Source organism: Aquila chrysaetos, chromosome 2 (genome assembly GCF_900496995.4).
Source record: "Aquila chrysaetos chrysaetos chromosome 2, bAquChr1.4, whole genome shotgun sequence".
Lineage (NCBI taxonomy): Eukaryota > Metazoa > Chordata > Aves > Accipitriformes > Accipitridae > Aquila > Aquila chrysaetos.
The window spans coordinates 41150261-41173070 of NC_044005.1; the positions used below are offsets into that span (position 1 = coordinate 41150261).

General features: G+C 41.6%; 1 protein-coding gene across 4 annotated transcripts; it reads left to right on the top strand.

The window, feature by feature from the left end:
* The first annotated feature begins 6622 nt into the window (after nucleotides 1–6622).
* Nucleotides 6623–21313, top strand: DCAF4 (DDB1 and CUL4 associated factor 4). 4 transcript variants are annotated; one of them, XM_029997472.2, is made up of 14 exons: nucleotides 6623–6673; nucleotides 7427–7542; nucleotides 9202–9299; nucleotides 11054–11211; nucleotides 12695–12777; nucleotides 13440–13542; nucleotides 14547–14690; nucleotides 15374–15423; nucleotides 16699–16778; nucleotides 18408–18503; nucleotides 18615–18712; nucleotides 19431–19607; nucleotides 19821–19935; nucleotides 20898–21313. In XM_029997472.2, exons 2-14 carry the CDS (start codon nucleotides 7433–7435, stop codon nucleotides 21089–21091), a joined length of 1506 nt encoding a protein of 501 aa, XP_029853332.1. In that variant the 5' UTR covers nucleotides 6623–6673; nucleotides 7427–7432; the 3' UTR covers nucleotides 21092–21313. The 4 variants fall into 4 exon arrangements, with proteins under 4 accessions (XP_029853332.1, XP_029853363.1, XP_029853345.1 ...); XM_029997503.2 differs by lacking the exon at nucleotides 6623–6673 and adding an exon at nucleotides 6686–6822; XM_029997485.2 differs by lacking the exon at nucleotides 6623–6673 and adding an exon at nucleotides 6829–7132.
* Nucleotides 21314–22810: the final 1497 nt, after the last annotated feature.

Consider the following 22810-nt stretch of genomic DNA (forward strand, 5'->3'; position numbering starts at 1 on the left):
TGCAAGGAATATAAGGTCCAGTTCCAATTCTGTCTTCTGGCAGTGTAAAGCCTCGTTACCATCCCCACCTGCTTGACAGATCATTTTACCATCTGCAGACATGATTTTTTACTGAAAAAAGATGTCACAAAAACACTAAAATGATTAACAAATGGGCTAGTTTTTGTTTTGAACTGACCGATGTCAGACCTACAGCACCACAGGAAAACATGGCAGAGGACAGACATCTCTGTGGTCAAAATCATTTGCAAATCTCATGCCTTCAAATCAGCATTCTCTCTACCCATACATAGAAATATGTGGTAATGAAGTTCTGGTTTTGTAGACTGAGATATGTTCATCTATGTGTATACACGCACACAATTTACATATAGGTATACCACCAGCAGGAGAAGTGAATATTGTTACACTACTTAATAATTCTTAGATTGGGCCCACAAGTAATAATGATAGAAGTCAAAAAACAACAAAAAACTTTTTAAAGTGTTAGGTAACTATTCATACTGCACTTAAATAATATTTAAGGTAATTAGCTAAAACATCAAAATTGTTCAAAAGGACTTCACAGGTATCTAGCACTTTGTCATCTGAAAGACAGCATGCTATTTTGAAAGACAAATATAGTATTAAAGTGCAGCCATTTCTGCACAGAGACTTACAAAAACTAGCTGGTGCACAGAAGCTTGCACTACATCAGAGTAGCAAGTCTGAACCAAAACAGCAAAGTAAACCCTTCTTTCTACAGCAAAGACTAAAGGATTTTTAATATCCCTTCAGAATCAGAGTCAACAGGAGCTACTTTAAGATATACATAGTAACCCGCATAAAATTTAGCACCATACTTTGGATTTCAGCTTGTCTTTCTAGGGAGAGAAATGTCAAATATAAATTCACACATACACAATGGAAGGGAGTTACTGTCACAGTAGAGAGTCTTACCTTCTGAATTCCCAATCTTAGACTGTTTTTTCACTCTAGAAAGTAACTCAGTAGACATATCACTTCAGTTGTTTGCTTTGACTATACACAACAGAGCCAATCTGTGGATATTAGCACATACGGGTACATCTTTTCTGTGTATCTAAGACCATGCCTGTCCTGCAATAACAGATTTTATACACAAGTATAGCAGCCTAGTAATAATACAGCTTGGATTCTTGGGTTCTAATACCCATTGAAGCTACAGCAGGAAATACTCCCATGTGATAAACACTTGCATTTCTCTAACAAATTGGCAACAGCAGCCACCAGACCCGCCATTCTGCACTCACTAGGTTGCTGCTACATGGGTCAGGAGTCTCCCTGCAACTGTTCCCTTAACATCTAATAGGATTCAGGTTGGGGTTTTTTGTTTTGTTGTTGTTGTGTTTCAGGGATTTTGTTTGTTTATTTTGTTTCCTCCAGTCAGCTCCAAGTGGCAGCAGCAGCAACGCAGCTCTGCACTGGGCTACTGCAGTCACTGGAAGTGGCATGCAGTCACAGAGGTAGCAAACACAGCCCAGTCATCTGTGCCACCCACGGGAGAGAGTAGACAATGACAAGTAGAAGGTCTTAGAGATGGGTTTTTACCAGACAATATCTCCTGGAATGTGCCAGCCTATCTAATGAGACCCATAACACCACAGCTCCATTTCTACCAATATAAAAACCATGTAAATTGTTGGCACGCACTTATGCCTGCATATTCTGCAGTCAATCTTCGGATTGTAATCAGAAGCCATAAAGTCCCTCCACCAGCAAAAGTGTAACCTAAATATCTTCATTACTGTCTTTTAGCAAAACTTTCCTAAGCACCTAAATAATTTTAAAATGGGACTTAATTCTGGTAAGTTTTACATACAAATTGTTGAGACTTTTTATTCCTTTTGATCCCACAGGGGAAAAAAAATATTAATTCATTAATCAGCAGAATATTCAGTAAATTACATCTGAACACTTCGATTAAGAACAAAAGCATTGAAGAGAAGGCAATGTTTGACCAGAATATTTCTCACTGCTAAGCATACTTGAAAGGAAAAGACTGCAGATATAGTCTCAGAGCACAATTTGAATTTATATCAACTAATGAACTTAAAAATACATATGCATATATATAAAATACTAAGAGCTGATATATACAGAATGTACCACAAAATTTCCAGGACTCACTTATTAGCATACAAGTACTCCTTGCCATATTAACAGCCAGAAGTACTAGATTTTTAAAAACACCTCTTAGCTAATACAATTATATAAACTGTGAAAGTTCAGTTTCATTGCCAACTTCTCATGGTTTTTTTCATTACCTCTGACCTTCAGGGGAGACAAAGCTGATACATAATGAAAAAGAAGCTTCACTTTCTTACTTGGAGAGAAGTCTGGTTAAAATATGTAACATCAGTGCCCCTGGACCTTAGAGCTATAAATACAAATAAATACACTTTAAGTAGTTTTGCGACAGGATTCGTTGGTGTACTTCTGCTTTTTTAAATTGATTTTTATAGGAATTCGATACTTGGTACAAAAGAAGTCCAAAGGAAATAGCCCACAGAGCCAGGAGACAGCGGTTTTGTGCAAGTGCACTGCTGCCCTCTCCTGGGGCCGATCAGATCTGCTCCCGCTTTTACACCACCCGGCAGACCCTGAAGGGAGCTGCACCACCAAGACCACCATGACTGCTTTGAGAGCTCGAGATTTAAACTAAACAAAAAGATTAAAAAAGTAACACACACACATACAGAATAAACGCAGCAAGTTATTGATCATTATATGAACTGTGATAATTCATCACCTTAAATGCTACAGCAGTTGGTTCCTTCCTCTGTGACCTGATGCAGGAGAACCCAAAAGTGATTTTCAGCATCAACAGCAGAGCTAGCCTGTGGGACAGCAGAATATTCTGAGAACTAAGATAAAAAGGTCAAACAGCAACTTCCACATTCCAAAACACCTAAAAGCTTTGACATCATTACTGCAGGACTATTGCAGCTCATAATGCAAAAAGTAAGCATACAAAGTTACATAGGGTTTTACTGCAATTCCTTTGATTTCAGTAAAATTTATCCTTGTTCTAATGCCACTGTTAGACTAAATCCTGCTTTCAATTACCCTGCACAAGCCCAGAGTAATGCATGGGCCCAGGTACACCTCCCATTTACCAAAGCTTAACGAGTTGTCTTATGTAAGCTAAGCTTTAACTGGCAGAATGCAGTTTTAGCCCCCAACAAGCATGAGATAAAATACATAGCTTAAGGCTCAGCACAAGAAGAGTTTAAGCAAACTAATTTTAGTTTTCAGATGCGACTGCTAAGAACGAACAGAGGTTCAGGTATTGCAGTTTAGCTGAAGGGCAACTCACTAAACTGCAATAATCCTAAGCCTATGTCTGAACCATAAATTCTAATGTTAAGAAAGTTTGGTCTTTACATAATGTTTTAATGCAATTTACAATTATATTTTAAACTTAATTAATAAACTCAGTAAATATAGCCTGAACATATATATTTAACAGACTACACAGGTATAAAATCAGTCCCTCAAGTCAAACAAGTAGAAAAACAGCCAGAGCAAATGGAGGACACAACTCGATAGCAGAATGCATTCTGCAGGTCAGGATGACCTTGACCAGTCCAAGAACCACCCTGAGAAAAGCAGCATTCAATTGCTACTAGCCCAAGCACAGCCAATTCCACAAACTCAGACTGAAAACAACCGATCATGTAGCAGTTCTCAAACTGAAACTCCCCCATCCCCTTTGACCATGAGCTTCATGAAAGTTAACATTGTTGTGCAGCTGGAACACATCATACAACTCAAACATTGAGTCGAGCCCACAAAATACACCTAGCACTAGGAAGGCCTCAGCTGAGCAGTGGCATATCCAGGTTTTGGGAACACACTTCAAGGAAAGTTGTGTTCGCCATGGAAAGGGTCCAAAAAGGAAGCAAGAATGATCAGAGCTAAAAGTTGTCATCTCTAACATCTGAGTGAATTAGCATTCTTTAGCCACTCTTTAGAGAAAAAGACAAGTGGGATAGCATTACCCATTTTCAAATATGGAATGTGGTTGCAGAGTACAAGGTAATAAATTGTTTTCTATATCCACAGAAAGCAGAAGGAATAGCAGTAATATTTTTAAATTGCAGCAATAAGCATTCAGGTACCACATCAGAAAATCTTTCAGTGAGAGATATAATAAAATAATCAGAATAAACCAAACCAAAAGGCTTTGAGAAGGGGTTAGACAAACAATTGCTAAGGAACAATGTAGGGGTGATGTGTGTGTTTTATTTATATATTTGTATATTTTATTTAAATACATACATGGAAAACCAGTGATCTCTGAAATATCTTCCAGTCTATTCTTGTCTGTGAATTTCCATAGCAAGTATATGCAGTGCAAGCAAGAAAACAAATCATTTAACATACTTTTTCCCCCGATGGTAATTCTATTTCAGTGGAGTCAAACCCACAGCTTACAAGCAGCATATTGGTCACAGAACCTGAAACACTGCTCACTGGCATCAGAAATTAGAAAGATGAAACAAAGCCAACAAAAAAAGCAGAGTACAACATTACTTGTAAAACCTTAGACATTCTGAATTACTACCCATGAGCCAGCAAACAACAGGAAAAAAAATTCCCTCGAATCCTGTCCATAGGTGTATCAGCATCAAGTTTACATACAGATCATCAAGTACCAATACCATATAAACCATCATTTTCAATCCAGTCTACACCAGTGACAGTATTAACAACTTAACAGTTCACAGAAAGGGCTGCTGATGCAGCTTTCTATAAGCGCTTTTACTCTTCTCCTGTTACTGTATTAAAACTCAAAATCACCTTGTGGAAGCTACAGATCAGTATCACTAAGCCACTATGAGAAACAGGCCTAATCAACAACAAATGCCTCAGAATTAGACCATGCTGGTGATCCGCCTTGTAAAGACAAAGAAATAGAGCTCACAAACTATACAAGCTGCAGGTGAATTCTCCAGCAGTTCATATCCTTAAAGGCATGCTTTCCTGGGCTATTTTTAACTCTATGCGTTTTGAAGTTAAAACACAGACCAAGTGAGTGAGAGACAGAACAAAACACTACCTCCCAAAAATTACTCTCTGCGAAGTACCCATAGCAAACTTGTGCAAGGCCCAAACATTCAAAGCAACAAGTAAAAATCCATTGCCTTTTTTCCCCAGTATTAGCATTTTCTTATTTAAAATCATTAAAGTGGCAAAGAAAACCCCAAACTTTCGGGAAGGAAAAAGGCTAAAACCCTGTTTTTCCATGATTTTTTGTGAACTATAGCTCATGGTTTGCTGCAACCTTAATCAGCCATTAGATGAATAAACATTTTTACCACACTGGTTTTAATTGTTTAACTCCTAGATGATGTCTAAGCAGGAAGGGGATGAGGAAGCCCACTGTACAAAATCAGCTTAAGGATACCTTTAATAAAAGATTGATGAGGTGTTTCTTACAATGACTGTAAAGAGATGGTAGTTACCACTACATCTTTTCGTTGCTCTTTCACCTTTTGCTGACCAACTGAGGAGTGCTGAGCTCTTCCTGACACTGATTGCTGCAGCCCCCAGGTTTTTTTCTCCCACCTTGTCCATCTGCCACATGCTTCCCAAAGCCGTCCTAGTACTACCGCCTCAGTATCACCCATCTAACTGTTGGCTGCCCAGCAGAAGGCTCAAAAAACACTTAAACATCAAGAGGCCTCCGCTAGAAAGGTCACTTCAGAGCCACCGCTCTCTTTTCTAATCTCTTGAGAAATTGAGAGAGGCCGTAACAGCTTCTAGCTCCCCAAAGCCAAAGCATGGCCTTTACCCAACTAGGGACCCAACGAAGGAGGCAGCGGTCCCCCTTCGGTGACCCCGTCCCTCAGAAACACACACCTCTGCCTCCCTCGGTGACCCCGTCCCTCAGAAACACACACCTCTGCCTCCTTCGGTGACCCCGTCCCTCAGAAACACACACCTCTGCCTCCCTCGGTGACCCCGTCCCTCAGAAACACACACCTCTGCCTCCCTCGGTGACCCCGTCCCTCAGAAACACACACCTCTGCCTCCCTCGGTGACCCCGTCCCGCACACCCACTGCCCGCAGCCCCAGCTCGGGCGGGAAACACGGGCTTCCCCTCACAGAACGCAACTATTGACTCTCCCCGCTCTCTTCCCCACCGCCGCCGAGCTTCCCGACCCGGGCTGCTCGGGAATGCCGCCCCAGCAGCAGACACCCCCTCACAGCCCCCGACACCTCGCCAGTTCGCCCCCTCACACACAGACACGCCCCTAAGCGCTGGCCGGCAGCGCCACACACACCCTCCCACCCCCTAGCCACCCGAAGGCTGCCACTTCTCTGTCCTGCGCTTCCCCTCACCGTGCTAGACGACCCCTTTTTTACCAAAAAAAAAAAAAAACCCTACTCAAGTTTTACTTCCACACGCGCAACCCCCGCTCCCCTACTCAGGTTTTATTTGCGGGACCCGCCCCCGCCCAGCCGCCGCGGTGGTGGCCCCGCCCTCCGGCGGGGCGCACGCGCCGGCCTGGCCTTTCTACCGTTTGGTGAGTGAGCTGTCCGTCAAGCGGCGAGGCGCGGGTGCGGGCCAGTCAGGCGCGCCCATCGGGGCGTGGGCGGAGCCTTAGCGGCAGGGCGGAAGCGGCGAGGTCCGGCGCCGGGGACGGTGTGGGTGAGGGACGGACGGACGGGCGGGCGGCCCGCGGGAGGTGGCGGGGGACGCTTGGCTGCGGCCGCGCCTCCGCCTCAGGGGCTTTTGGCTTGAAGTGCGGCGGGGCGAGCCGTGGGGCTGGCCCCGGCCCCGGCCCAGCAGGGGTGAGGAAGCGCCCGTAGCGCGGGCGGTCAGCGGGCCTGGTCGCTTCCAAAACCGTGGCGGCGGGTGTCGGCCCCTCCGGTCCGGCCTGGCTGCCGTGTGGAGGGGAGGCCCCCTCCGGCAGGCTGCCGCCGGCCTCCTGCTCCTCACCGCCGTGTCCCCGCGGGAGCAGCGCGGTGCCCGGGCCCGGGGCGGGAGGCAGGCAGGCAGGGAGGCCGGGCGGCCCGCGGCGGAGGCGGGCGGGCAGGCCGCCGTCGATCGCTTCGGTGTGTCCCCGCCCTGAGAGCCCCTCTGCCGGGAGGGAGGCCGTTGGTAAGGTCTGCGTGGCGGGAGGTGGTCGGCGCGGCAGCGTGCTTGTGTCAGCCTGCCTTCGGGCGGGCGGCGGTGCTGCTCTGCCTTTCTCGTCTTTAAGATCCGGTGCCGTTTGGGCTTGAAAGTGTTTCTCTTTAAATTATTTTCTTCAGCGTGCCTCCTTGGTTTTGGTCGCCAGGCCGCTGCGAAGCTATTTGAAACTGGTTGAAAAGAGGCTGTGTTAAGAGACTGTCTTGTACGTTGGACCGTTCGAGGCAAGTAGCATTGAAGTGTGCGTGTACGTTTGCTTTGTAGGTAGAAATGAAGAGAAATTACTGGAGAGGCAAAGAAAAACAGGGATGGAGCAATCGCAAGCACGGCTACCATCCCCATCGGTACAGAAGACCCAGTCACAATAACCGTACTGAAAGGCAAGTATATGCAGCTTCTGCTTAGCATGGGTTAAGTCGTTAGATGTTATGCCTAATTAAATTTGCAGGATGGTGGCTACCTAGAACTGGGAGGGTTGCCATCTAAAAATCTAGTGGACTGTACTTCTGTTATATCCGTCATCCCTAGTGGGAGTGGAATTGCATTGATTTGTGGAAATTTATCATATGTCCACAACTGTATATTGATTTTAAACTGAGATGTGGTTCCATGAGCTAGTCCTTTCAGGTGTGCCTGATCATCCATAAACTCTTCATCAATATGCAAAGATAGTTCAGGGAAGAAAAATGTTTGCAAGTACTTCATTCCCCCTGCCCATTTATTTTATGCCTTGGTGGCTACTAGTATAAAAACTGTCATTGAAGGATCTTCCTGAAAGTTTGAAAGCATGTTAAGTAACGTAGTAATAATACCACATCTAGCAGATCAGGAAACTGAAACAAGGTCTCAGGAATAATCTACTGCCTTGAAAACTGATTCTTTCAGAAAAGGACATTTTAAGCTTTAAAACTTACACTTGCCTGCGTTTGAGCTATTTTTATGGCTCTTTTTCTTTCCCCTGTTCTTTCCTTAGTGCCTCTTGCAGGAATAAAAGAGGCCAATCCTTTGCTTTAATGCTCTAAGCATTTTTTTAAAAAGATATTTTTTGAGAAAGAGACACATACACACATATACGAGTTGCCCCGTTAGTTGTATTTGTGTAAGAAAAGTTAGAAATGCAAATAGGCCCTAGTTCAGTGAATATAGAATTAAAAGAATTTTATTAAAAAGCTTTAAATTGAAGTGCTTGGGCTTCATGTGAGGTGTTTTTCCCCTTGTAGATTGGTTATGTTCTTTAACTGTTTACAAAGTTGTATAATCAAACAGCAATAGAGCTGGTATTAGAACTAGAATTTCTTTGTCATTTTGTTTTCAATAAATTATGACTCTTGCAAAACATCTTGGCCTAATGCTTTTAAGATGACGTGTAATAAGACCTGTCTTAAAAAGTGAGAATTGTACAGGTGATTCAGAAAACATCCCAGTGGAATTTTGCTCATCAGTACTGAATATGCCCATTTAAATTACTTAAGAAAGCGGCGGTTACCCTGTCGACTGCGATGTTTATGATAAAAGCAGAGACTTTTATTTCATGGAGTTTTCATTAAACTTTTGTTTATTTTGCATGTTTCTGAACCTCATCAATGGAATTCTTGTCATGAAGAGAATGGCAAAATATTTTTGACCCAACATCAGTGTTTTACCCACACTGTCTCTCGCTTTATGCTGTGAAGACTTACATGCTTTCAAGGATGGGCTTTTATTTTAGTCAGGGGATATGATAAAATGCCCAGAATTAATCTTTCACCAAAAAGAGTTAAAGGCACTTGCAGAATCAGCAGCCACCTCTAATGTTTTAGCAAGTAATTAAGGCTTTTAAGATGTTGGTATCTTTAATGTTCCTGGGAGGTTTTTAAGCTGAATATTTTTACTGTTTCATTTTCATAATTTAGTGTATGGTGGTATGCACAGTGTGCTTATCACAGCCCTGCAAAATTGTACTCCATTAACGTCAATAACAAGCTGCTTTCTAGATTCCTTGTGGGAAAGATGTGTAGGACAATTGTGAGCCTATCTTGAAGGTGATACTATTTTTTTAGGCTGGAACAGGGGGAACCACAGACCCCAGTGAATGAAGGCTCCAGCAGCAGTGGAGATCCTTCTTCATCCAGTTTAACACAGAACTCTGTAGTACCAGGTAAGAGAACATGTTTATGGGTCAAAGAATCAGTGTCTATTTGCTGACTCTATGAAAAAAGTAGTAGTAGCTGCATTAATAGTATGGTGTTACAGGAAGGATATAAGCAGTAAAGTTTGTAGAGAAAAGTAACATCAGGTGATATAAGAGATGTAGTAAGTCAGGATCTAGAGAGCAGGGCCAAATGCATTTTCAGGCCCACAAGTGCTTCTCATGTTTGAAAATTTCTGTGCCTAACCGAGCTGATATAAACTGAAAAAATAGAATTCTGTTTCTCCCTCCAGAAACGTTGCTTTGGGAAGAAAATGAACTTTGTTTCTTTTCTCATATGTGCTGAAGATTTTATAAAATACATATTTCAGTAGAAACATTAAATAAGCAAAGAAAATAAGAGACCATATAAAAAATTATAGCTTGTATCCCATTATTCAGTCTTTTAAAAGACACAACGATCTACCACTTCGGGGGAGGGGCTGGGGGAATCATCTCTCTCTATGCCTTGAGTGTATTTTGTAGTCCATAAGAAATACACTCTGGCTAAATGTTCATTATGAGGGAGTTGACTGGTGAAACCAGACTTGATGCAGTAGCAGTGCTGTTGAGGAAGATGTCCTGTTTGTATTCTGGTTTCCTGACTCATTAAACAACCATAGCAAAAGCCAAGCCTGTGGGAACATACATTTCTCCACAACAGGAGAGTCTTGAAACACCACTGACTCTATAACCTCCTAACAACAGACAAAGCCAGAGTTTAAAGAGACCTTTTTTATATATCACCCTTTTGTGCTTAAGAGGTTGTGAGCATGTTAGGAGATGTATCCTGCAAAACACTTATTGCTGTGTCATTAGATTCTGTATAGTAAATGCAGCGTGCTTTTATGAACCTTACTGATTCATTCACTAACTTTATCTTTTTGTTGACCTGAATAAATCTTGGTCACTTGTTGCCAAGCTGAAACCTAAAAGATGCTGACAAGGAGCTGAATTGTAAGCAGCAAAAAGAGGTTACTTCAGATGCAATTTCTGGTAGTAGATAAAGGTTTAAATAAAAACTCTTGAAGTGAAATGTTAACATTCCCCTCTTCTGAATAAAATCATTTGTCTGGGGACAACGTACCATTATGAATCTGTCAAAGTATTTTACCTGTCTGCCTCTGTGAATTTAGTGAAGCACTAAAATTGAATGTTTCTCTCATCCCAGTTTATCTTTGGAAGGAGCCTCTGTGTATTGTCCAAATGTACTCTTGATTGTATCTAAACCTCTCCTATGTGTTGAAGAAAAAGTGGCTTGTTCTGTGAAGTGAATCACTTTATTTTGGTTTGGGTGATACCTCGTTGTGAATTTTTTGTTGTTGTTGTTTGGGACTGCCCTACCTAGTCTTTTAACCAACACTGTCCTTTCAGGATTGATTGATTGATGAAGAAAGGTCATTTTTGTTCTACAGCAAAACATTCCCTCTCTACTTCTCTGATCTGTCTGAATTTCATCTTGGTCAGTGGTGACATCCCTTCTGTATCTGTGTAACGACACTGCATTTGAAAACTATAAATAATCTTTTTTTCCTTTAAGTGGCCATCATCTATTCCTAGTCTGTGTATTATGCTTGGGATCTGCTGGGAGCAAGAGCTTTGAGCCTCCTGACACTGACATTCCCATGAAGATGTGAGATGTCAAAGAGCAATAACAAAACCTAAGTTATCCATCTGATTTTGCCTGGGTTTTGCCACTGTTTTTTTTTCTTTCTTTCCCTAAGAACTGCCAGGATTTTACTATGACTCAGAAAAGAACCGCTATTTTCGCCTGCTGCCTGGACATAATAACTACAACCCACTCACCAAGGAGAGCATTCAGTACAAGGCGATGGAATGCAAAAGACTGAGACTCTTAGAAGAGGAAGAAAAACAAAAGAAGGTACATTCTGAAAAAGATTGCAATTAGGCTTTATTGTGCTCTGGCCCAGGACAGATTATAAGCTAAAGCCTTTCAATTCTGACTGTGGTACAGTTCCCTAAGCTGTCTGAAGAAATGAAAATTTCTTTTTGCTGAGAATTTATAGTCCTTGAAGGCTTTTGTTTGGCTGTTCCACACAGGAATGAAAGCAAGTCATTACAAACAAAAAACCTGTAAAGAGACAGGAACTGTGCTCAGAATTGCAGATTGTCCAACAGTTACACTTGTGTCAAGACATTGGATGCCAGGTTTCAAATCCCTGCCTTGATTTGGCAAAGTGACGTCTTGATTTTAAGTTTTCCACATGTTTAATAAATGTATCGATCATATTCCTGGACCCTGAACAAACAATACTGATGATATTTTGTGGAAACAACTTTTTCATCAAGAATTTTTTTTGACAGTTAAATCAAGGCAGGTCTTACGTTTATGCCTGGAAAACCTGTATGCTTTTCATTGTAAAGTGTTACAGCAGAGTTAATACTGATGCTGCATATCTGTAATCAGGGTAAAATACCCAACAAGGATGTTTTTTAATTACCTGAAAGCTATGTCTTACAACTTTACAAATCACAGCTCAGCTTAAATATGCTGTCATTTGGAAGAAGCGAGCAGTATTTTTCTCCTTACGTAATGACGTTCTCACTTCAACCAGCTATTCGGCTCTTCAGTCTTCACTGTGAAAGTGCTGCTGTTGGTTTCGTTTGGGCTTTTTTTTTCAGTTGTTTTAGCTGCTTCCATGAGCAGTTTAGGTTTCATAGATGCCAAAAAGCTGCTGGCTATGTTGCTGTTAATGGGAACTGTGGATGTACATCTCTTCTCAAAATCTGGCTATTGAATCAGATGTCTGAATTAGGCTCCCAGATAAGAACGTTTTGACTCTTAATGTTTGGCTCTTGCTTTGTCTGAGCATTATCAAAAAGATTTGTTACTCCATAACTCTGCAAAGTACTCTATCCTTTGGTCTCCCCAGAAAGTGTTTGTGTTTCTGTGAAATTTTAAAAAATTATGACTGGAAAAGTAGTTTAGTGCAGCAGTAAGACTGCATGGTTAATAGCAGACTTGTTGTGGTAGAAAATTTTGCTGTTTAATAAGAATTTAAGGTGTTATAGTTAAACCAGAAGGTGACTTTGCACCTCAAGGTGGTACTGCTAATTATGTCAAGTGAAAACAATGGCTGTTGTTTTGGGTTTTGGGGGTTTTTTCTCCAGTTTTTGTATTTATAAAAGCACCCCACACCTCACAGGAATATATTCTTGTCTACTTACTGTAGTAGACCAGGGAGGTGTGCTGGAATGTGTTTTATAGATGTTCTGAGAATTTTAATGTATGTAGGCTAGAGGAAAAAGTTAGCTAAGTATTCCAAAAGTCTAAGACCCACAGCCATGTTTGAATTGTAAACAAGCAAATGACTGAGTACACTTTTCATTTTACTCTCTTCCAGAAAACAACAAGGGCTGGACTGAACTCATCTATGCTGTTACAGAAAAGACAGCTGGGTTTGCTCAGCTCCACAAGTTATTGCAGGTACAGTGATTTGATTTGCAATACCAAGTTCTGCTGTTAGTGCAACTGTTCCTGTCAGGTTTTCAGGTTTTTTGCATTTCTTACTGTTCCTAAATGAAGAGGAACATATTACTTATAATAAAAAAATAGTTATGTTCTTTTATAATCAGATTACAAAAGTGGCGAGAATTCAAATGAAGAAGAGGTTTCCCAATTTTGGATAAATGGAGTTTAAAACTTCACTTTTTTTTTTTCCCTATACATGCTGTTATATATATATACATATATATATATATATGCAGACCGCTTACAGTGCAGCTTTTCTTTGGATGAATGCTCTTCAACTGATGTGACTGTTCCCCCTGCCCCCCATTAGAATAGCTAAGATAGCTCAGATTCAGTAAGTGCAGAAGGCAAGTTAGTGACTTGCTATGTTGTTGTTTCTGCTACTGAGGATGTGCTGGGATTCAAAATAACGGGATGAAATTCCATTAATGTGGAAGGTGCACATGTTCATGGATTATATAAGTGAAATTGCAGCATGCTAGTGGTTCAGGCATTTTATCTTCTGTGATTGAGGAACAGTTCTGGATATCCTATCCAGAATTCTTTTCATTGGCATTACCTGAATTCAAGGCTTAACTGAATTCTTATCTGTTCCCCTCCCCTACCTGCTTTTACAGGCTGGTCCATGAACTAAAAGTGAACTGCATGCAGAGACGGAAGATAGAAATTCACAGTCCAGATTCCTCAGTTGCTGGAACCAACAATTTTAAAATAATTGTGGTATGTTGTGAGAACTGCTAACTCTTTAGGATAAAGAGAGCCTATATTCAGGGAAAATTCAGGATCTTGTAATCAAATCCCATAGGTCAAATTTCGCTGTCAAAGATGTGTTATTTCTGTTGTGTCAGTTATCAAAATCTGTGCTTGGTAATTGTAAACAGGTAGGAAGAGGCTGTTCCTTTCCTAGAAAGGACAATGGTGAAAAGGTTGAACATGAAAGTGATTTTTTTTTTTTTTTTTTTTTTTTTTAAGCTGATCAACGTGTTCTCTTGGAAGGAAACAGGAGCTGAGTGGATAATTAGTGTGGGGCTGGGAGGGGGAGTGGCGACAATGAAGAGAAAGAAGAAAATGGAAGAGAAGAATTTTGGCAGTGGCAAAGTCTGTCTGATTCTGGCAGAGAATCTATGTAAACATCATTAATCATTTTACATTTCATGATCTGAAGGCAGTTTCTACTGGTTTTAATGGTACTGCATGTGCAGGAGAGGTCTCTGGAGCAAATATCTTTCAGACTCTATGTAGGAAGCTCTCCAGGACCAGCTCCTGGCCTTGTAAACAGAGCACTGCATAGGTAGCTGAAGCCAGAAGGGAGTCAGAAACTTAGTGTCATAGAAGAAAAATTGAAATGTAGCACCAGCCTAAAAAGGTGATCAACAGCAGGAGAATTCCACATTCGCTTTTGATAAGGTTTACATTTTTGGTTTGAGTTCTCTACCAATAACAGTCTGTGCTTACTAATCAGTCAGAGTAAGTGTCTAGAACTGATAAAATTGGAAAGAGTATTTATTGTTACTCAAGGACTAAATCGTTTTCTTACTCATGTTTTTTCTGTGCATGCGTATAAAAAGGAGTTGGCCACTGTTTTTAGAGATGATTGGAAAGTGGATGGTGTTAAAGAGATCAAAATGAATGTGTTGTTTCATTTTAGACCTAATGCAGCTCCCTCAAGCTGTTTTTTCCTGTAAGTTTCCAGTAAGTGTGACCAGTAAGCTTTTATTTTACAGGCGGATGTTGCTTGCGAACGGATATTCACTGTGAACGATGTAGAGCATGGAGGATGTAAATATGGTATCATCAACCTCAGTGGTTTGGGGAAGGAGACTCTCACTGTGGAGATGTATGACAACCTCTACTTCACAAACCGCAAAGTACTGTGCTCTGTTCCTGCTTCCTTCAGTTGTTGCATTCTCAGAATGCTGTTCTTGGGAGGCACAGGTGGAAGTGCATGAGGGTTGGAGAAGGGGTTAGGAGGAGGGAATGGAAGAATTGAGCAATGCGAAGCTTGGATAAATGCAGAATCGTGGTAAACTTGTCTCTGAAAGCCCTCAGTACCAGTGTTAGTTCTCAGGCGTGTTATGCTACAACTGGAACAGAAGACTATATAAAGTATCAGCTTCCAAGAATAGTGCTTACTTCAGAGTTGCACTTGGCCGTAGCTGACAAAATTGATGTTGAGGGCCAGAAACTTCTAAGATTTGTGTGCTTCTTTCCTAAAAATAATTTTGGGAAAATGTGTTTATCCTTGAACATGAAGCGTATTTAAAACAAGCTTTCATAATCTCTTCATGCTCAGATTCTTTTAAGGATGATGCCTTAAATAATAGAATGTGCTTGGTGCCTCAAGCCGTGTTTGGACAGACTTCCCAATGCTACTCTGTCTCCTATGTTTAAGAGGAGTATGCGGCTAAAATGCTCATGTCCCATTACTGGGCTATTTAGTGGGCTAAGGAAGTGTGCCCAGCGCATAGTTTTATGTCATCTTTGCATGGAAATACCCTTTCATGAATTGAATAAGAGGTCACAAAAATAGTATGTCTTCTTGTGTCTGAAGGTGAATTCTGTGTGCTGGGCATCATTGACTCATCCAGATTCTCATGTTTTATATCCTTTAAAAAAAAAGAAAAATTTAAGTTCAGCTTTCACAAGTCTGCATCATTCTACACAGAACAACTAACTTCCGGGAAGACCTCTCATGTAGTTGCCCCAGAAATTAAGTTTTCTGGAAAACAGAGGCAGTTATAAAAATGGAAAGATGTTGGAGCTAGTGAGACAGATGTATGGTTCTGTTATAGATATACATAGGATTGTTCCAGTGTAATAGTAGATGAAAGACCATGTTTCCTGCCCTGGAGACTTCCCACTTCATTAACAGTGTAGATGCCATATGCAAAATGATTTGATGTTTAGAAATTGGCTGGGGCAAAAGAACAGGAAAGAGGGTTAAGGCGACTAACTTTCTCTTTGAAGTGGGTTGGTTGGTTTCAGTTGTAAAGCATCCCCATATTGGCTGGGGCGAGAGGAGAATGGGAGCACTTCACTGGCATGATGCTCTGCACCTTTCAGAGCATGTTCTGCAGATCTGGCTGAGAAGAGGGAGGTTGATGGTATAGTAGAGGAAGCAGTAATGGACAGTGCAAAGCACAGAAGAGAGGAAGAAAAGGAGATTTTTAACGTGTGAGATGGCAGGCAACAGATGTACTATTAAAGTGCCAGAAGAGGAAATTACATAGAAATGTGTGTAATGGCTCATGGGAAAAGCCAAGCAATTCAGGACTGATCCAGAAGGTGGCAGGAGTTCATCAGGCTTGCTCACAGCTGGTTAGGAGTTGGGGATTGTTTGGTTTGGTTATTTTGTGCTTTTCTCTAGTCATGTCACAGATTTACCCCACTGAATTTGAAATGCAGCTTTCAAATCCTATTTATACCTGGTGTAATCTTCAGAAAGTATTTTAATGTAATCTAAAGTGAGTCTTCCTTGCCTCCCCAATGTGTGCTTCCCTTTTTCCAACTTAATCTCCATGAAAAACAGATCTGTATTAATGCAGCAACATCAGTATGTAAAAATGAGAAGAATGATCCATGTAGGCCATGCTTTTTTTTTCTGTCACTAGAAAGATGCCTTAGTATTCCTCTTATCTTGTCTTTCTGGTAGTGAAAATACACAAGCAAGAATTTGAGTTCTGTCTAGCTCTTTCCAATGAAAGAAATGAAAAGTGAAGACTTAATTGTAAATTATAAAGCACATCAAAGGTCTCAAAGGGAAAGTACTGTGAGCTGTGGCTGTGTCAGAGCATCTTGCTTTTCCCAGCTACCAATGTTAGGCAGCCTGTTCCATTCTAGGGAGGAATCTTTGTTTTCCTTAACTCACTTCAGCAAGCTGTGTCTCATGGGAATTGCAGAAACACCAGGCTGTGCCAGTCTGCTTCCAGCATCACTGTTCAGCAGCACTAACCCAGGTAGGGTGTTTTTGTTGTGGTTTGGTTTTTTTTCTCCAGTTTTCTATAGCAGTTATGGTATGAAAAGAGCACAAAGGACAGATTATTTCTGCACTTTTCTTCAGTAGCTGGTGAGACTGTTGTATTCTTGTAAAACTTAAAAAGTCTGAAACAGTTTAAGAACAGATGAACTTACCTTAAGAATTAATTAACAAGCAGCATTCAAAGCACTAGTTTATTTTTAGCTGATGATGATGTAGTACTTGACTTTGGTAGGAGAACACCTCACTTCTAAACATTTGAGATTTTTCATGAGAAGCTTGGCCTGTAACTGATACTCAGAAGCTGCACACAAGAAGTACTCAAATTTCCTTATAGACTATTTAGAATCATTGCAGAATCCCTTCACATAGTAACTACTCAGGTATGCTCAGTGGATTAATCAAAGGTGGAAAGCTGATAAATGTCTCAGGCCATAGCTTCTTGTACAAGCTCATGCTCAGTTGTGTGTAAGCATGATTGATTTGGAGAATCCTATGTCTTAAGTCTGATGGCTGTAGCTGTATCTTTATATATTTGTTTGTTCAGTGTTCTTGGGGACAGGACTTTATTAACTGGACCTTTGTGATAGATGTCACACTATGCTTCTTCAAGTCACACAGTACAGTCCTCTAACCCGGTTTCCATTCAGACGTGATCAGTTACATTTATACAGAGGAAGTCTGTGACAGATAAGAGTTATGGACCTATTTTAAATTTGTAATGTCATGCTATTTATGCAGATATAAAAAAAAAAACAAAAAACATGCATGGAGTTAGCATGAACTTGAAGAGTCAGTGAAGATGGATTGCTACTAGGCCAGCATGCCCAGTTGCTCTGTAGAATGTTTTAAGCCCTTCACCATAATCAGATGCCCTGAGTTCCACCAAAGTCCTCCTGTCTAGTATTTCCTATTGACTGTTTTAGGCATTTCCAAGTTCCTTGACTTACTTTACTCTCCTAAATTGTTGGTTTGAGGGAACATTGATAAGTAGATGCTGGGAGCAAAGTAGAACTTAACCTGTCTAAACCCATGTTTTAGACGTGTCACCTGTGCTGCCTGACATATGTATGATCATGGATGTGCCATGAAGGAAGTGAAAACTGAGGACTTAAAATTTATGCCAATAGTAGACTTTGTGCAGGAGCTATGTGAGTAAGGGTCAAATCTAGGGTATTGTTACTTACTCAAACCTTTTTTTTTTTAAATAGGCAGGCCAAGAACTTACAGGTTAGGCTTTGGCTAATCTATAGCTTATGAAGTAAACGTTTTGAGTTTCTAGCCCACTCGTCTTTAAAAAATGGCTTACTTAGTGCTGTAAGGCAAGTGTTATTTTTCTCTTTCCTGCCATGGTCAGCCCTCTGACTACTGAATAATTTCACAATCTCTCACAATCATCTATCTATAGAGTGTAAGTCTTCAGTTTACAGTCATGAAGTCGCACTTCTGTTTCCTGTCTCTTGAGTAGCACAGGGACATTAATTGGGTAACATTTTCTCTGCTTCAGATTGAGATGTTGAAAGAAGTATGGAAATCCAGAGAAGCTTTCTGAGTTATCATCTTGTCCTAACATTTTATGGTCACTTCATGTGTTGCTCCTCTCTCCTAGGAGATCGACCTGGAATGCTGTGCAGCTTCAAGATATCCACTGCCTGGTCCTGTGCTTGGTGCCTGAATCCCCAAGCAGACAACTGCTTCAGCACAGGTGATTTGCAAGGCTAGCCACCCCTTCCATCTCAGTGGGCAAGACTTCTTGCATTAATCTCCCAGCCGCGACCCAAGTTACAGCTAAATGAACATAACCTGTCTTCCTTAGGCCTGACACGACGAGTTCTTGTGACCAATGTAGTGACAGGGCATCGACAGACATTTGGAACCGGTAGCGATGTATTGGCACAACAGTTTGCCACACAAGTAAGAAGAACCATACACCCTTCATTTTTTCAGAGTGCTGCCTCATTGGTGGGCTTTTTGGTTTTTTCCGTTTGCGATGGGACTCGTCATGCTGTACATAAGGTTGTGATTACAGTTACTGTTGGATACCTGTTCCACAACAGAGCTGATGTGGTCTGATGTTTGCACACAATTGAATAGTAACAAAAAAGATTAACTGATTTCAAACTCTGTGGCAACAGGGGTAATTTTTGTTAATTGTACAGAGGTAAAAAGGAAATGAAGGAAGTATAAAGAGCACAGTAATAATGTGTTGTAAAATTGTTTTGGTTTTGGCAAATGACCTCATTTTGTTAACGCTCAGTGTATTGTCTCCTTCAAGAAGAAGAAAACCCCTATAAAATACTAAAGGACTTGTTCACAAAGATTTAGTGAGAAGGGTGAAATTGGAATATAAGGATTCCAGTTCCTGTTTTGCTGTTATGTTAGACTAAGTTCCTACTTACATAGCTGAACTTTTGCAGCTGAAGTAAATAGTTGAGGTTTGAATGGAACTAATGAGTTGGCTGAAAAATGTTGCTGCGTGTAATAAAAATTCTGGTTCTTAATGCCCACGTTAATAAAACAATTTGACAACTGCACCAGAGAGCTCAAAAGCTTGACATAGATTCTGTCTGTGTAACTTGTAAGATCCTTTCAGGTGTCCCATAGTACGCTTCTTTCCCTTGGATTTTTCCAGACCCCAATGCTGTACAACGGCTGCCGTTCAGGTGAGATTTTCAGCATTGATGTGCGTCAGCGCAACCGAAAGGGCCAGAGCTGGAAAGCAATTCGTCTCTTCCATGACTCAGCAGTTACATCTATTCGCCTTCTTGAGGCTGAACATTATCTTATGGCAGGAGATATGGCTGGAAAGGTATGGTTTTGTTGCGTTTAGGATATTCTGTTCTTTTTAGTATCTGGGCATTGACAGGTGCTTATCCCAGTCCTGAGGGCTGTTCTTTGGGGGGTAGTATGGAACCGGGTGGTAGTTCCGTATATGGGTCCTCTTCCAGATCCACTTATGTATCAACCATCAAGTGCTTTCTGCTTTGTTAATATATCCTCTTTCACTTACTTCAACTTGCAGATAAAACTGTGGGACCTGAGAACAGCAAAGTGTGTGAAACAGTACAAAGGTCATCACAATGAATATGCTATTCTCCCTCTGCATGTAAATGAGGAGGAAGGACTTCTCACCGCAGGTGGGTTGACCTTTTTCCCCTCTACTTGTAGAATGCCTGGCAGTGATTTTCTTAATGCCCGAGGAGTGTTTCTTAGTACAGCTGTTGGAAGCTGTAAAGCTGTTAATTCTTCAAAATTCAGAAGAAATTTAGCCTTAGACATACTGTAATATACAATGAAAATTAAGAAATAATGTTATGGATGCACACCTACTGTAATCACTCCCATGTAGCGCTTGATGGCTTTATCTGCTGTCCTGCAAAAGTCCCATTATCCTTTCCACAGTGTGTCTCAAGGGTAGAGCAGAAAACACTAGATTTTGAAATTCAGGGAAATAACATGTTAAATGGGAGACTTGGCGATAACTTTGTATAGAGACCAAAGACCATGTATATGTTTATTTGGTGCTTAAGTGGGTAATGTGGTGATGGACTGAAGCATCAGCATGTAAGCATAACTCCTTGTAAACTGTCTATACCACCCAAGTTCATTTTGAGTATACTTGGCTACAGTCTGAGGTTATTTTTTTATTTTATTTTATTTTGGGTGGGGAAAGGAAAGGTAAAAATAAATGAAGCAAAACCCCTAAATCCTTATAGTGTAGCCAAGTTTCACAATGTCACTGTAAACAGTGACCTCTCCTTGGATTTGTCGGTACATGATGGAATAATGACAAGAATTCTTGTCAATTTGACAGTGAGTTTTTCTCCCCTTTTTTGGCTTAGGAGCTTGATAATGAGGAAAGCACTCTAAATACTGATTTATCATACCTTTTATTGCTTAATAGGAAATGCACGTTTTTCCCACTTTTGCAGTATTCAGCGTAGAATTTCTGTTTCATAAAGTATTGATAATCACTTTGCCTCTAGTGTGTGTAGAAATGGTCGGGGGGTTTTTTCCCCATAGACCTTCTGCGATGATAATCTTACAGAGCCGTGTAAAGTACTTTTTGTGTAATGTTGAATTCTGGTGTCCTTTCCAGTTGGTCAGGATTGCTACACCAGAATTTGGAGTCTCCAAGATGCCCATCTGCTTAGAACCATCCCTTCTCCCCACCCATCTTCCAAAGATGCCATTCCCAGTGTGGTGTTTTCTTCAAGACTTGGGGGCAGCCGAGGAGTTCCTGGCTTACTCATGGCTGTCAAGCAGGATCTCTACCACTTCTCCTATAACTGACACAATATTCTCCTCAGACCTGGTCTACAAAGCTGTCAGCATATACATGTCAGCATATACGTGACTTCAGGATTTTTGCACCAGTCACTGTGCTGTTGAGTCACTACATGCTGCTGTTGCATCTACTTTACCCATGAAATTCTGAACCTCCTTCAGCAGGTTCAGCAAATCTTGCTGTATACATCTCAGAGATCTTGTAAATAAAAGCTGAACGCTGATTAACTTCTTAGGCAATATTCAGCCTCTGAAATCTAACTATAAGCTTTGAAAAGCTGGTAACTTTCAGTAAGGGCCTGTCTCATGCTAGCTGAATTTGCTGTCAAAAGGCTGCTCTAACTTAATCCTGGTTTGGTCATATAACCACTTAGCTGTGGTTACATCTACATTAGCAAGTAGGCTGGTGCAACGGAGGGGATTAGCAGAGTGAAGTAGCTGCTGTTGAGAAGCTGACACTACAGGTGTTGTGGGGCTTTGTTTGGAGTAGCTTTGGTCTGGGTCCCTGCATCAACTGTCTCTACTACATCTATGCTTGGAAGCAGTCCAAGGAACAGCTGTTTCCCCACTCACACTGTCAGTCCTTTGAGCTGGGCCACGCTAAACTTTGTCCTTTTCAGACGATGGTAGCGTGCCACTGCCCTGCCACCATTCCCTTTAAAAGGCAGCATGCGTAGAACAAAGCCCCTTTCCTAGTCCAGGCTGAATGTCCCTGTCAATTTATCGTAGTGTTTCCTAACCGAGTCCACACCCCTAACCTGGAGTTTGGTCAGCAGTCTGGAATGGCAGGCTTGCTCATGCAGCTGTAGCAGGAGACAAGCCCGGTCTGGACCGTCCACATCCTCTTTGGGATATGAGATCACCTGTACAGAGTCAGGGCTTTCGCACACAGAGGTGTAACTGGGCCCTTGGCTGTGAAGTTGTAGCACCAGTAACTGGATGACAGTGTATCTGTATTTGAGAGCAATCGTTATCCCATGGAGCCCCATTACCTCCAGCTCCTTCCTGGTAACCAGTCTGGGTTGGGCAAGACCATCCTGCAGCTAGTATATGTAGGAAGCGGTGACAAGATCAGGGGGTAAAGGCCCTGATGAACTAGGTGGGGCTACTGATGGGCTTCACAGGAAAGACATGATGCACTCAAGTTTTCCAGAATTCTTAGAAAAGGAATGCAGGAACTGCCCTTACTGGGATCCACTTACAGCATCAGATGTGCAAGTGTGTCACCAGAGATGCTACTTCCCATGGGGTCCTGCCAGGTCAGCAGGTGAGCATACAAACCGGTTATAATCACACGCTTGCTGCACAGCACGTTAAGATGGAGGCTGTGTCCAGCTGGCTCGGTGAGATGGCCATGTCAGAGAGCTAGGCTGGGTGTCCATTCCAAGTGCCTTCTGAAATCAGGTGTAGGCTGCACATGCGCACAAATATAAGTGTTGCTGGTGACTACAGGTGTGGCCTATAGTTGGGAGTACCCAGCACAGCACTCACACCTGGGATACCATCTGTGTCTTCATTGCAGAGGGGTGCAACAGTGCTGAGCATCCTGGGAAGGAAGGAGCTTGCAAGTCCCCATCAAAGCTTTTCTACCTCACTAAATTGCATTCTAGGAATAAAAAGAGAGAGGGCTAATACCCGTCTCTTGGCTGCTTACCCCATTCACTCCACCATGTCTTTTGAGCAGGCATAATTAATTTGTTTTCCAAGGCCCTTCCCGACTTCGCC

Excerpts from the sequence above, each read along its gene's own strand:
- DCAF4 (XM_029997472.2), top strand. The coding sequence starts at position 7,433 with ATGAAGAGAAATTACTGGAGAGGCAAAGAAAAACAGGGATGGAGCAAT. Across the intron at positions 13,543-14,546 it reads ACAATTTTAAAATAATTGTG|GCGGATGTTGCTTGCGAACG; the intron begins GTATGTTGTGAG and ends TTTATTTTACAG. Across the intron at positions 18,504-18,614 it reads AGACAACTGCTTCAGCACAG|GCCTGACACGACGAGTTCTT; the intron begins GTGATTTGCAAG and ends TGTCTTCCTTAG.